Source organism: Xenopus laevis, chromosome 3S (genome assembly GCF_017654675.1).
Source record: "Xenopus laevis strain J_2021 chromosome 3S, Xenopus_laevis_v10.1, whole genome shotgun sequence".
In the NCBI taxonomy this organism is placed as follows: domain Eukaryota; kingdom Metazoa; phylum Chordata; class Amphibia; order Anura; family Pipidae; genus Xenopus; species Xenopus laevis.
The window spans coordinates 46,911,379-46,926,468 of record NC_054376.1 but is presented as its reverse complement, the minus strand read 5'-3'; the positions used below and the strand labels follow the sequence as shown (position 1 = coordinate 46,926,468).

Sequence of the window (15,090 nt, the reverse complement as noted above, 5' to 3'; positions counted from 1 at the left end):
TCAACTCGAAATTAGAATAAAAAAAGACCACCCGAAATTTATTTAAAAAATCATATTTTTTAACTTCGGGTGACTAGGCTGTATTCAATCATTCGAATCGAATTCGGATACAAACTTAAATGAGCAATATACATCTATGTTCATCTATGCTATACTCATCCTGCCTCCCCCACAAAGTGGATGTTGCTGTTGCAATTTTGCAATAGGGTTGCGGTTCTAAAAGCATTTATAAACAAACGAGATGGATATCGGTCCTCCTATCCAGCTGCAAAGTATAACTGTGAGCTTTATGGAATTCCCTGTGTAGTTTTTTCTTACACAAGGTCCTGCTGGATGTACAACATAGATGTGCCTACGTCTGATCTCTCCATTTTCTCTCCTGTGTGATTATAAAGCAATGAGTATTTTTACCCAAACTCATGGGGTAACTCCAAAACACCTCTAAAAATTTTGTGCCAGTGCAGTAACTTGTGTCAACCAATCACAAAGTCAGCTTTGCAATTTCTACTGCTGCTGGTAGAATGATACAAACAAATCTATCATTGGTTGCTGATGAGTTTATATTCTGGGGTTAATTGAAACCCCTTTAGTTTTTTGGATCTGTAAGAACTGCTTGCTGCTCTAACTTACCCCCTGGTTGCCTTGGAATGTGATCACAGGCTGTAATGAAGAGGGTCCCGAACCCTGAACAGAAAAAAAGGCACAAGTCAGTGAATTTGCATAAAGGAAATAAGTATAGTATGTACAACTGGCTGCAGAAAACTGCAAATTTACCCCAGGGTTTGTGAATAACCTTTTTAAACATTTCATATTTGTCATTAAATACTCGACACACCTTAAATACAAGTAGGCAGTACAGGATCCATCCCTTACAAGGGTGGCAGCAACTGAAGGGAGCTACTGATATCATATTATACCCACACCATTAAGTTGTCCATGCACTGACAAAATTGCACCACATTTTTATGCCTTTCAGTACCTGTATGCTAGGGCAATGTTCCTGCGTTGAGAAGACTTATGCTATGTTCCTGACTTGCTGCTGTTCCAAATTTTTATGCAGTTGGTTTGAACGAATGGAACAACAGAAAGGTGGCCATATTGTGTATGGACTTTCCTACAATATCTATCCATTCATTTGGATACCGGGTATCAGCCATTGTATGGCTGCTTTCAAATTATTGTCTGTGCTGTTCAACTTTACCTCTAAAAATAGAGATGGCATTACAATCTTCTTCCTTTAAGCAGAGACTACTGACTTTTGTTTCAACACAGCCACGTATATATTTCTTCATTTGGCAGCACAAGCACCAGTGAAACTAGACTCTCAGTCTATCCAGAAAGCAATGCCACAAACTTTCAGTGGCATGGTCTCTCTCTGACGGATGTTTTGTTAGACTGTATCTGTTCTTTATTCCAGCTTTGCATTTTTCGTAGGCTAATAATAGGCTCCATACTCCAAGAGCCTTTAATTATATATGGACAGATAGCAGCTGAAACTGTTTTTATGGGAAGTTAACCCTACATTATTCCACTTTTTCTGTGATGTATTCATAGATGCAGACATACAGTACATGCTTTTATTCCAATCAACTACAAATGACTCCTAGGGCTAAAATGACTTCACCAGCCTTGGCTGATATGAATGCCATCTGCATTAGGTTGTGATTAGGCTACACGGGACCTGCCATACCATTGATAAATATTCCTGTAACTATAGGAATTCCTTTGATTGATTCAAACAAACCAGTTTACTATTAGTGTCCCGAGCCTCAGCATGAAGGGGGGCCCTTGTGAGCGCCGAAGCCTGTGGCCCTCCCGAACAGCCGAAGGACCCGAAGTCATGAAAACAGCTGTAATTGAAGTCCTGAAGCTGTGAAAAGACCCAAAGTCACGAAAGGAGGCGAAGTTGAAGTGCTGAAGCCACGAGTTCAATTCTACTGAACACCAATGTGGGTTGTTTTTTTTTTTTTAATCCCCTGGCCACCAATTTATTATTTTAATATTCTATAGGCCCCTGCCACCAATGTTTTTTTTTAAAATATTTTTTGTGGCCCCAATTTTTTTTAACTTGTAAGGGAGCCATGGCACTAATTTTTGTTGTACATAAGCCCCGTGATATCTAATGGTAGCCCTGATGCTACCCATGCACAAAGGCATTTTAGTTGTTGCACCTTCAACTTTGTGAAACACATAAGGAAAATAAACCAATTAACAAGATCTACTTCGCTTGCCCCGTTATGAAGTTATGAAAAAATAACAGGCTGAAACTGACATTTAGCAAAAGAGTTAAATATGATCTTAGTGATTTAGGGTTATGGATCTCAAGGGGTAATTGAATAAAGAAAGTGCATAGAAGGTGCATACAGTTAGAGTCACCCAAAAGGCTAGTTTTGCCTCTAATAACGATTAATTATCCTAACTGCAACTGCCAAGGGTCAGTATAGCTCAGATCTGAGGCATTATAATAGAAATTATAGATGTATGCAACTAACTTTAATTCAATCTGTATACTAAGGAAATTAACCTCACATGTTGTGGGCATACATAGCAAACATTTAAGATGGGAAGACATAAATGACATGGATAAGAAATTTGGTCAAATGTAATCCTATCAGTAGGCAGTTTGACCACATAATCCTGTATATAGGGTCGGACTGGGGGGCTGGGGTCCACTGGGGCTCTGCCTCAGGGCCCCCTGCCTCGTGTGTGCAAATTCGTGCTTACGCATAGGGGAGGAGACGCCAGGAAGAGAGGAGGAGGAAGAGGTGCAGGGTGTGGATCTGGGTCGGTAGGGGCCCACAAGAACTGCGGGCCCAGTCCGACCCTGCTTGTATATGATTAATAGTAAATCCAACCACTCTGCCCATGGGTTGATTGCAACAAATAATTCCAACACTGGTCTGGGTGGCAAACAGGCCCAGACTGCTAATCTGTGAGTTCTGGCAAATGCAAGAGGGACTGCTGTAAATTGCCATAGACCAGGGGTGCCCAAAAGGTAGATCGGGGTCTACCAGTAGACCTTTAGCTAGTGATCAGTAGATCTCAAGACACTGTCAACAAACAGCTTCCCTAAATCACCATCCTGTTTCCTGCTTTTAATTTAGATATTTAATATGTTAATGTTATATAAGAAATAGGTGTTTGTTAAATATAGCAATAAACATTTTCCCATTAATCGGTATTTAAGTAATATTTTTAAGTAATATTTTCAATGGAACAGAATGCTAACAATGCTTTTATGGATGTAGATCATAATGGAACAACATCACTAAAAGTAGACCTCGCATTGTAAAGTATGGACACTCCTGCCATACACAGTCACTAATTATTGGGCTGGTGGGGGGCTACTTGAGCCTCTGTGTACTTGGAATGACAGGGCCTATTATGAATCCCAGTCCGGACCTGGTGGCAAATTTTTATCCAATCTCTAAATACACTTTATCAATAACCACAAGCTAACAAAAGCAAATCCTCATGCAGCCCATTGATAGTCATTTCTCTTATAGAGATATATTTATCAAAGAGTGCAGTGCAGAGATCGCCACAGTCCACTAGAGTGAAATACCACTTATCTCCATTCATGTATATGGCATTTTTAAAGGTGTATTTATCCAAGGGTGAACTTTCACCCATTGATAAAAACTATTTTAAAAATCCCATAGAAATGAATGGAGAGTGTCAGAATTTCACTCTAACTGACTGTGGCAATCTCAAACTTCACTCTTTGATAAATATGCCACATAGCAAGTCTATCTATGTTCCCAATCCAAGGGCACACCAGTACCAATCTCATGTTGCTTCTGTATGTCCATGCACAACAATCCCCCCCCATGACTTCCAACATGAGTGCAAGGGATAGGGCTTGTGCTAAACATACTGTCTTTTATATTAATCACAAAAAGTAATGGTTATTTGTATTTTTTGAGCTAAAAAGGGCAAACAGGAAGACTAGAGATGTCGCGAACTGTTCGCCGGCGAACTTGTTCGCGCGAACATCGGGTGTTCGCGCTCGCCGGAAGTTCGCGAACGTCGCGTGACGTTCGCCATTTTGGGTTCGCCATTGTTGGCGCTTTTTTTTGCCCTCTCACCCCAGACCAGCAGGTACATGGCAGCCAATCAGGAAGCTCTCCCCTGGACCACTCCCCTTCCCTATAAAAACCGAAGCCCTGCAGCGTTTTTTCACTCTGCCTGTGTGTGCTGAAGAGATAGTGTAGGGAGAGAGCTGCTGCCTGTTAGTGATTTCAGGGACAGTTGAAAGTTTGCTGGCTAGTAATCGTTTTGATACTGCTCTGTTATTGGAGGGACAGAAGTCTGCAGGGGTTTGAGGGACATTTTAGCTTAGGTAGCTTTGCTGGCTAGTAATCTACCTTCTACTGCAGTGCTCTGTATGTAGCTGCAGTGGGCAGCTGTCCTGCTTCTGATCTCATCTGCTGACTGCTGCAATAACAGTAGTCCTTGTAAGGACTGCTTTTATTTATTTTTTTGTTGTTTTACTACTACTACTACTACTACTACTATAAGAGCCCAGTGCTATTAGTCTAGCAGTGTTGGGGAGTGGGACTGGTGTGCTAATCTGCTGCTCCTAGTAGTTCAGCAGCACCAACTTTAATTTTTTTTTTTTAATATTCATTTTTTTTTATTTTACTTTTTTTTATTTTACTACCGCTGTAGTAGTGTATAAGTTGACCTTTTAGGCATTATTTGCCCTGTAGGCATTATTTGCACACTGTTTTCTTCAACCCGCCATCGAGCTGTGTGACCTTGTTCCCATTCTGTCTAAATATCCATAATATTACCGTCTCCAGAAAAAACACCGGAGTCACTTTTTTCAAGCAGCATTCATATATTTTACGTAATCCGTATCCACCGCTGTAGTAGTGTATACGTTGGCCTTGTAGGCATTATTTGCACACTGTTTTCTTCAACCCGCCATCGAGCTGTGTGACCTTGTTCCCATTCTGTCTAAATATCCATAATATTACCGTCTCCAGAAAAAACACCGGAGTCACTTTTTTCAAGCAGCATTCACATATTTTACGTAATCCGTATCCACCGCTGTAGTAGTGTATACGTTGGCCTTGTAGGCATTATTTGCACACTGTTTTCTTCAACCCGCCATCGAGCTGTGTGACCTTGTTCCCATTCTGTCTAAATATCCATAATATTACCGTCTCCAGAAAAAACACCGGAGTCACTTTTTTCAAGCAGCATTCATATATTTTACGTAATCCGTATCCACCGCTGTAGTAGTGTATACGTTGGCCTTGTAGGCATTATTTGCACACTGTTTTCTTCAACCCGCCATCGAGCTGTGTGACCTTGTTCCCATTCTGTCTAAATATCCATAATATTACCGTCTCCAGAAAAAACACCGGAGTCACTTTTTTCAAGCAGCATTCATATATTTTACGTAATCCGTATCCACCGCTGTAGTAGTGTATACGTTGGCCTTGTAGGCATTATTTGCACACTGTTTTCTTCAACCCGCCATCGAGCTGTGTGACCTTGTTCCCATTCTGTCTAAATATCCATAATATTACCGTCTCCAGAAAAAACACCGGAGTCACTTTTTTCAAGCAGCATTCATATATTTTACGTAATCCGTATCCACCGCTGTAGTAGTGTATACGTTGGCCTTGTAGGCATTATTTGCACACTGTTTTCTTCAACCCGCCATCGAGCTGTGTGACCTTGTTCCCATTCTGTCTAAATATCCATAATATTACCGTCTCCAGAAAAAACACCGGAGTCACTTTTTTCAAGCAGCATTCATATATTTTACGTAATCCGTATCCACCGCTGTAGTAGTGTATACGTTGGCCTTGTAGGCATTATTTGCACACTGTTTTCTTCAACCCGCCATCGAGCTGTGTGAGCTTGTTCACATTTTGTCTAAATATTGATAATATTATCGTCTCTAGAAAAACCACTTGAGTTACTTTTTTTCAAGCAGCATTCATATATTTTACGTAATCCGTATCCACCGCTGTAGTAGTGTATACGTTGACCTTGTAGGCATTATTTGCACACTGTTTTCTTCAACCCGCCATCGAGCTGTGTGACCTTGTTCACATTTTGTCTAAATATTGATAATATTATCGTCTCTAGAAAAACCACTTGAGTTACTTTTTTTCAAGCAGCATTCATATATTTTACGTAATCCGTATCCACCACTGTAGTAGTGTATACGTTGACCTTGTAGGCATTATTTGCACACTGTTTTCTTCAACCCGCCATCGAGCTGTGTGACCTTGTTCACATTTTGTCTAAATATTGATAATATTATCGTCTCTAGAAAAACCACTTGAGTTACTTTTTTCAAGCAGCATTCATATATTTTACGTAATCCGTATCCACCGCTGTAGTAGTGTATACGTTGACTTTGTAGGCATTATTTGCACAGTGTTTTCTTCAACCCGCCATCTAGCTGTGTGTATTATCGTTTCCAGAAAAACCAACTGAGTTTTTGTTGTTGTTGTTGTTTTTTTAAAAATAATGCCAGGCAAAGGCAGGCCGCCACGCAGAGGCCGTGCTAGGGGCCGTGCTGCTATGCAATCCTGTGGCCCTAGCAAATTGCCCAGTTTTAAAAAGCCAATGACCCTGAACTCCCAAAATGCTGAAGAGGTAGTTGACTGGCTTACACAGCACACCCCATCCTCTACCGTTTCTAACTTTACCACAACATCCTCCTCATCCTCCACTGCTATGGCCACCCCACGTAACACTTCCTCCACCACCGGTGCCCCTTCTTCACTGGGGTCAGAGGAGTTATTTTCCAATGAGTTTCTTGAACTGAGTAATGCGCAACCATTATTGCCAGAAGAAGATGAAGGAGATGAGGACCTTACACCAGATTTAATTCTGGCAGAGAACACGATAGAGATGGACATAATGAGTGATGAGGAGGAGGTCCCCGCTGCTGCTTCCTTCTGTGATGTGTCAGAAGAAATTGATGCATCTGAGGAGAATGATGATGAGGAGATTGATGTTTTGTGGGTGCCTAGTAGAAGAGAGCAAGAGGAGGGTAGTTCAGATGGAGAGACGGAGAGTCAGAGAGGCAGTAGGAGAATAAGACTTAGAAGAAGCAGGGAGGACAGCCCGCAGGGATCAGTAGGGCAACAACATGTATCGGCACCTGTGTTCAGCCGGCCAACGCACCCGCCATTGCCGCCAATACCGCCAACTCCGCCAACTTCTACTGTTACCGCCAGATCGCACACTTCCAAAAAGTCAGCAGTGTGGGATTTTTTTAATGTGTGTGCCTCTGACAAAAGCATTGTAATTTGCAATGAGTGCAGTCAGAAACTGAGCCTTGGTAAGCCCAACAGCCACATAGGTACAACTTCTATGCGAAGGCACATGAGCGGCAAGCACAAAGCACTTTGGGAGCAACACCTCAAAGGCAACAGGCAAACTAAAAGCCACACTCCTTCTGGTCCAGCATCTTACTGCTCTACCTCTGCTCTCCTTGACCCGTCTGAACCACCCTCCACTCCGCCTTCCACCTTGACCACCTGTTCCCATTCCCAGTCATCTGCCACCAGCCAAGTTTCTGTGAAGGCCATGTTTGAGCGTAAGAAGCCAATGTCTGACTGTCACCCCCTTGCCCGGCGTCTGACAGCTGGCTTGTCTGCACTCTTAGCCCGCCAGCTTTTACCATACCAGCTGGTGGACTCTGAGGCCTTCCGCAAATTTGTAGCAATTGGGACACCGCAGTGGAAGGTACCCAGCCGCAATTTTTTTTCTAAAAAGGGAATACCACACCTGTACCAACATGTGCAGAGCCAAGTTACCGCATCTCTGTCACTTAGTGCTGGGCCAAAGGTCCATATGACTACTGACGCATGGTCCTCCAAGCATGGTCAGGGCAGGTATGTCACCTACACTGCCCACTGGGTGAACTTGGTAATGGCTGGGAAGCAGGGAATGGGTAGCTCAACAACAACAGTGGAGTTGGTGTCACCGCCACGGATTGCACGCGGTTCTGCCACCACCTCTACTCCTCCATCGCTCTCTACCTCGTCTTCTTCTTCTTCTTACTCTGCTGCTGGGTCCTCCTTCTCCTCCTCCACACCTGTGCACCCCCAGCTCCCCCTAGGCTATTCGACGTGCCAGGTACGCCGTTGTCACGCTGTCTTGGGGATGACGTGCCTGGAAAGCAAAAACCATACCGGATCTGTACTCCTGTCATCTCTGCAGTCACAGGCCGATCGGTGGCTGACCCCACACCAACTGCAGATCGGAAAAGTGGTGTGTGACAATGGAAGCAATCTGTTGGCAGCGTTGAGACTAGGCAATTTAACACATGTGCCCTGCATGGCACATGTGTTAAATTTAATAGTCCAACGTTTTGTCTCCAAGTACCCAGGATTCCAGGACGTTCTCACCCAGTCCAGAAAGGTGTCGGCCCATTTCAGACGTTCCTACACAGCCATGGCACGCCTTGCTGACATTCAGCAGCGCTACAACATGCCAGTCAGGCGTTTGATTTCTGACAGCCAGACTCGCTGGAATTCAACGCTCCTTATGTTGGAACGTCTGCTGCAACAACAAAGGGCCGTCAACGAGTACCTTTTTGAACTGGGTGGTAGGACTGGATCTGCACAGCTGGGGATTTTTTTCCCCCGTTACTGGGTGCTTATGCGCGATGCCTGCAGGCTCATGCGACCTTTTGAAGAGGTGACAAATATGGTCAGTCGCACCGAAGGCACCATCAGCGACCTAATACCCTTCGCTTTCTTCCTGGAGCGTGCCGTGCGACGAGTGACAGATGAGGCTGTAGACCAGCGTGACGAGGAGCTGGAAGCGCACGATTTCTGGTCGGAATCACCAGAACGAACCCAGGCACCTGCTGCAACGCAGGGAGAGGTGCCAGAAGTGGAGTCAGAGGAGGAAGGTGGCTTTGTGGAGGAGGAGGAGGAGGACCAACAGGAGCAGGCTTCCCAGGGGGCTAGTGGTGACCTTTTGGGGACCCCTGGTCTTGTACGTGGCTGGGGGGAGGAGACCGTGGATGATGCAGTCCTTGATAATGAGGAAGCGGAGATGGATAGCTCTGCATCCAACCTTGTGAGAATGGGGTCTTTCATGCTGTCATGCCTGTTGAAGGACCCCCGTATCAAGAGGCTTAAGGAGAAGGACCTGTACTGGGTCGCAACGCTACTAGACCCTCGGTACAAGCATAAAGTGTCAGAAATGTTACCAACATACCACAAGTCCGAAAAGATGCGGCATTTACAAACCAGCCTGCAAAACATGTTGTACAATGCTTTTAAGGGTGATGTCACTTCAGGAACTCATCAACATTCCAGGGGCAGAGGTGCCAGTAATCCTGCCACGAGCACACCTGCAAGGACAAAGCCCTTTGGCCAGTCTGTAACGTCAGACATGCAAATGTTTTTCTGTCCAAGGCAGCGCCACAACCCTTCTGGATCCACCCTCAAAGAACGCCTCGACCGGCAGGTAGCGGACTACCTGGCATTAACTGCAGATATCGACACTCTGAGGAGCGATGAACCCCTGGACTACTGGGTGCGCAGGCTTGATCTGTGGCCAGAGCTGTCACAATTTGCCATGAACCTCTTGTCTTGCCCAGCCTCAAGTGTGCTCTCAGAAAGGACCTTCAGTGCAGCAGGAGGGATTGTAACTGAGAAGAGAACTCGCCTAGGTCACAAAAGTGTCGATTACCTGACCTTTATTAAAATGAATGAGGGGTGGATCTCGGAGGGTTACTGCACGCCGGAAGACTTGTTCTGACTTCTATGCAGCTGTCCTTCTCTTCAAGCCTCATGACTCCACACACAGCTGTCCTTTAGCGTCCTCCTCCTCCCTCCGCCACCGTTACAAACTAGGGTGCAAACCCTACTGGTTTAATTTTTTCTGGCCTCTGTGCTTCAGTGGCTGCAACCAAAAAAATGCATATTTTCTGCATTTATATGGCATAATTTTTCTGGCCTCTGTGCTTCAGTGGCTGCAACCAAAAAAATTTATATTTTCAGCATTTATATGGCATAATTTTTCTGGCAACTGTGCTTCAGTGGCTGCGACCAAAAAAATGACTATTTTCAGCATTTATATGGCATATTTTTTCTGGCCTCTGTGCTTCAGTGGCTGTGGCCAAAAAACTGGGCAAACAATGCCTACAAGGTCAACGACGTTGACCTTGTAGGCATTGTTTGCCCAGTTTTTTTGGCCACAGCCACTGAAGCACAGAGGCCAGAAAAAATATGCCATATAAATGCTGAAAATAGTCATTTTTTGCCATACGTTGACTCAACGTATATGGCAAAAAATGACTATTTCAGCATTTACGTGACATATTTTTTCTGGCAACTGTGCTTCAGTGGCTGCAACCAAAAAAACTGGGCAAACAATGTCTACAAGGTCAACGTATGGCGAAAAATTACTATTTTCAGCATTTATATGGCATATTTTTTCTGGCAACTGTGCTTCAGTGGCTGCGTCCAAAAAAACTGGGCAAACAATGTCTACAAGGTCAACGTATGGCGAAAAATGACTATTTTCAGCATTTATATGGCATATTTTTTCTGGCAACTGTGCTTCAGTGGCTGCGTCCAAAAAAACTGGGCAAACAATGCCTACAAGGTCAACGTATGGCAGTTGTTTAAAGAGAACAGTAGATTACTAGCCAGCAAAGCTACCTAAGCTAAAATGTCCCTCAAATCCCTGCAGACTTCTGTCCCTCCAATACAGAGCAGTATCAAGCAGATTACTAGCCAGCAAACTTACTATCATCTGTCCCTGAAATCACTAACAGCTCTCCCCCTACACTATCTCTTCCAAGCACACACAGGCAGATTTTTCAGATACATTTTTGCCCTTGATCCCCCTCTGGCATGCCACTGTCCAGGTCGTTGCACCCTTTAAACAACTTTAAAATCATTTTTCTGGCCAGAAATGTCTTTTCTAGATGTTAAAGTTCGCCTTCCCATTGAAGTCTATGGGGTTCGCGAACCGTTCGCGAACCGCTCGCATTTTTGCGCAAGTTCGCGAATATGTTCGCGAACTTTTTTTCCGACGTTCGCTACATCCCTAAGGAAGACTGAGGCTACTCCATGTTTGGTCCTTGCAGGGTAGATAATTAGATTACCAGTGCTTAGATAATTCCCCTGCATAATGGACTCCTTCTAACAAACACCACAACATTTGAATGAAGGGGGATGTATTCTGTATATTCATTGTACTCATGTTGAACAAGGGGGGTGTGATACCTTTTAAAGGAGAAAAGAAAGTTGTTTTACACAAAATGTTAGGCACCCCAAGTGATTGTATTGACTTACCTGAAACCCCGGCAGCAGAAAACTGCACCTGCCTGTGGTTATTCCAGTGAGCGCCACGGAGCGATCCTCTTCCAGGTTCTTCTTGCTTCTCGCGGTTGCGCATTAGAGTGAAATGCAGAACTTTAACTAAAAAGCCAGCTATTTCATTCTACTGTGCAGGCGTCTGCCATGGGAAATTTGAAGAAAGAAGAAGCTCTGCAGTGCTCGCTGGAATAACCCCGGGTCGATGCAGTTTTCTGCTGATAGGAGCACCAGCCTGAGGTTTCAGGTAAGTAAATACATTCACTTGGGGGTGCCTAACATTTGGCACCCCCAAGTGTGAAACAACTTTTCTTTCTCCTTTAAGTACTAGGCTTGGGCTCTCCTATGTATGACAGCTCTGCTCTCTGCTTCTTGCACTGCAGTAACAACGCTACCCGGGAACTCAAATACATGGTGTTTTACATGTATCGATTACAGTTCCTGCAGTTGCTCCCTGCCCGATAAATCACTGGGGTGACAAAACATTACCAATTTTCCTGTGTCCCATTGCCCTTACAGAGGGTGCTTGTGATCTATTACAGCAGGGTGATGAGTGGTGGTGATCAGTGGAGCACCCAGTGACAATGATGGGTAAGTTAGTTTCTTCACTACCTTTTAGTGACACATAGAACTAATAGTAAGGCCTACAAAATGTTGTTAACCCGAACTCTCCATCCAGCAAAGCAGAAGATATCCTTCTTACTCCTTTATAAAGCAATATACAGTATATATATATTTATTTCAATAGAAGACAAGTTTTTCATCTCACCAGCTGGTGGAACTATAGTTTGATAACGGATAGTTTCAAATGAAAATACACTTTGTGGTTGTGTGCAGCTGAATTGTCTTGGTTTTGCAGGTGAGCTTGTTAACCCCCAGAAAATAGACTAAACTTAGAACAACACGTCATTTCTTGCCATTCTTTAAAATACAAGAGCAAAGTCTGACTTTGTACCCAAAGTGTTGTTTTTGTTTAAACAGCTTAGAAGAAGTGATACCTTGGTTCTTTACTAGGTTAGTATCTTACCATGGCAGGGCAGCAAGTGACTGCCAGTTCTGCCGGATGCAGGAAGGAACCATATAATTGAGTCACAGGTCATACCAAAACCTGGGACCCGCTATATTTTTGTGTTAGAGCCCAACAGGATAACTTGCACCAAATAAATTTAATACTGAGAAACTGTGGCATTACTAAATGTTATTGGGGCCCATAGAAAACTAATTTTAGGGCCCCCTTAAATTGCTAATTAATTTTATTTTTCATAGACATATATCGAAACTGCTTATCAGTTAGTGCGCCAGTGGGCCCCCCAAATGTTGCAGGGTCTACTACCTATATAATTATGCCCCTGATGATAAATATACAAGCATCAGCAATGGAATATACTTCTATTGTTCAACGGAGTATTCATCTATTACTTCATTGAGGGCTACATCTCCCCCGTCAGTGGAAACTAAGATATAGAAAGATATTCGAAAAATATTAAATTAAAGCCATATGAGACATTAAAATGGCACATCCAGAGATTAAAGGGTTAAAATATACACTAAAGCAAGAAAATAATTTGCTCAGAGTGTTAATCAAACATGAGTAAAGGGCAGTGCTTGCTGAATACTGGATAGCACCAGTCATTAACCATTGCCACGCCACTGCCTATAACCCAAAATAAGCTTAGGAAAAGGTTTTTTTCCCCACTTGCCATTTGCAGTATAATTTTTCAGATTTAAGTTTCCTTAGTTGGATATGAGCAGATGTCAGGGTGCCTTGAGCAAACAAATGTTATTAAGGGTGCAAAGTACAATGCAATTTACTAGGGACAAAACAGCTAACAGATGTTAGGGAACGCTGAGAGATGTGTGAGTGGGCAAGGCTTATACAAAACACAAGGGACACAGTGCAGATATCGGTGCACTAACGGTCACTAGCTAGAAGTGCAAAGAGCGAGCTCAGGAAGGAGCACGGTAACATATTAAACTGAGCAGAAAGGAGACAACAGAACATATGTCAAGGAGCGAGAAAATGAAGATGTTCAGAAAGAAAGGGAGAAACTATGCAGATACTGAGAAAGAGCAGAAGAGAGACTGGGGAAAATGGTGCAAAATAGACACACGTGTAGAAAAGGCTAAAGGGTATCCAATGGAGCTGCGGGTGAACTGGCACATGTGTGAGTGAGTATGCATGGTAAAGAAGGTGCCAATGAGCAACAGCAATTGTTAAGGCAAAATCAGTAGGTACATTGCAGAGGTAAGAGCTAACATTACAAGCTACAGAAAAATGGCATAATATAAATGTAAAGAAATGCACAAGTAGTGAGTGCAAACAGTGCCATACGTCTGCATGGAAAACCTACACAGCTACCCAGGTGGAACTACATAAAACCATTAGAAGTGAACAAACACAAAGCCTATTATCAATGGACTACAGCCCCCATCATCCCCTGACAGCCATTCCACCTGGCACACATGAAAGTAAAGGTGTCTTATTAGGAATACATGTTGGCAGGTGTGAGAAACACTATGAATGAGAATGGAAAGGAGCAGCAGATATGGGCACATATGTTGGGGGGAGACTCGTCCATTTAAAGGAAAGGGTGAGTCAATGAAAGGGAACATATGTTAGGGCAATGGTATAATCTGTAAGGGGAGAGCAGCCAAGTGCTGGGGTGAGGAAGTTCTTAGGAGAGAATGAGGGGCAATACCATTACGGTGTGGGTGAGGAAAATGAGGCGCAGATTACATGCCACGTCCAAGTGGGCAGGGGGTTTAGGTAAGGTGAGGTGCATGGGGGCTTTACCTGTCCCCTCTGGAAGTCTCGCAGGCATCGCAGAGCCGAGTCTGTCAGCTTGAGGTGGAACAGGTTGACACGGGGGCTCCTCCGGGCTTCGGTCCTGTACGGAAGGGTCCCCAGTAGCTCATCTCCAGCCCGAGACATTGCTCTCACTGACAGACTCTCACCTAGCAGCCTAGGGAAACCGAGAGCAGGCACGGCAGGGGGCGTGGCGATGGAGAGGAGGGCGGGGCTACTGACTATTAGTGGTCTGAAGGGGCAGGGAGAGAGCGTGGAGTGAGGTGGGCGAGGGAGCGGCAAGAGGCGCAGTGGAGATGCAAAGGCTTATTTGTGAGGATATATATCCATTTGTTTAATAAATACTGCTACGTGACGGGGTTGTAGTTGAACTAAAACAGGGTGCAATGTGTGACAGTATTGTGGGTTGCAACCTGTGGCTCATGCCGAACTACAGCAGCCCTAAGAAAGTCAAACTGTAAAAGTTATATTATTACCACTATATACACACACTGCTCAGTGATACTACTCATCAGTTAAAGGGGTTGTTTACCTTTGAGATAACTTTTATTATGCTGTAGAGAGAGATATTCTGAGACAATTTGCAATTGGTTTTTATCATTGAAGGTTTTTTTTTTTTATTCAGCAGCTCTTCAATTTGCAACGTAACCCATCTGGTAACTAGGGTCCAAATTACCCTAGCAACGATTGATTTGAATAAGAGACTGGAATATGAATAGGAAAGGGCTTGAATAGAGGGATCAGTAATAAAAAGTAATAATAGCGATACATTTGTAGCCTTAGGCAGTGTCGGACTGGCCCACCTGGATACCAGGAAAACTCCTGGTGGGCTCAGGTGTCAGTGGGCCCTCCTGCTTCTAACCTTTTGGCCTATTTCATGGTCATTCTCTATTTCTTTAAGGCAACAAAGAGGTTTAATATTGGAAGAATAGAGTATAGTTTATAGAGAAAAGAGACTAGGAGAAT

At 43.9% G+C, this 15,090-nt stretch overlaps 1 protein-coding gene across 1 annotated transcript in view; it reads right to left on the bottom strand.

Annotated features, from left to right (window-relative positions):
- The window catches only part of ell3.S (elongation factor RNA polymerase II-like 3 S homeolog), a 54,333-nt gene extending 40,041 nt beyond the window's left edge, over window positions 1-14,292 (bottom strand). Inside the window, exons 1-2 of the mRNA XM_018255355.2 lie at window positions 14,113-14,292; window positions 631-684 (exon numbers count right to left, since the gene is read on the bottom strand). Coding sequence (XP_018110844.1) covers window positions 631-684; window positions 14,113-14,250 — 192 coding nt within the window. The 5' untranslated portion in view covers window positions 14,251-14,292. The remainder of the gene's footprint in view (window positions 1-630; window positions 685-14,112) is intronic.
- Between the last annotated feature and the right edge of the window lie 798 nt (window positions 14,293-15,090).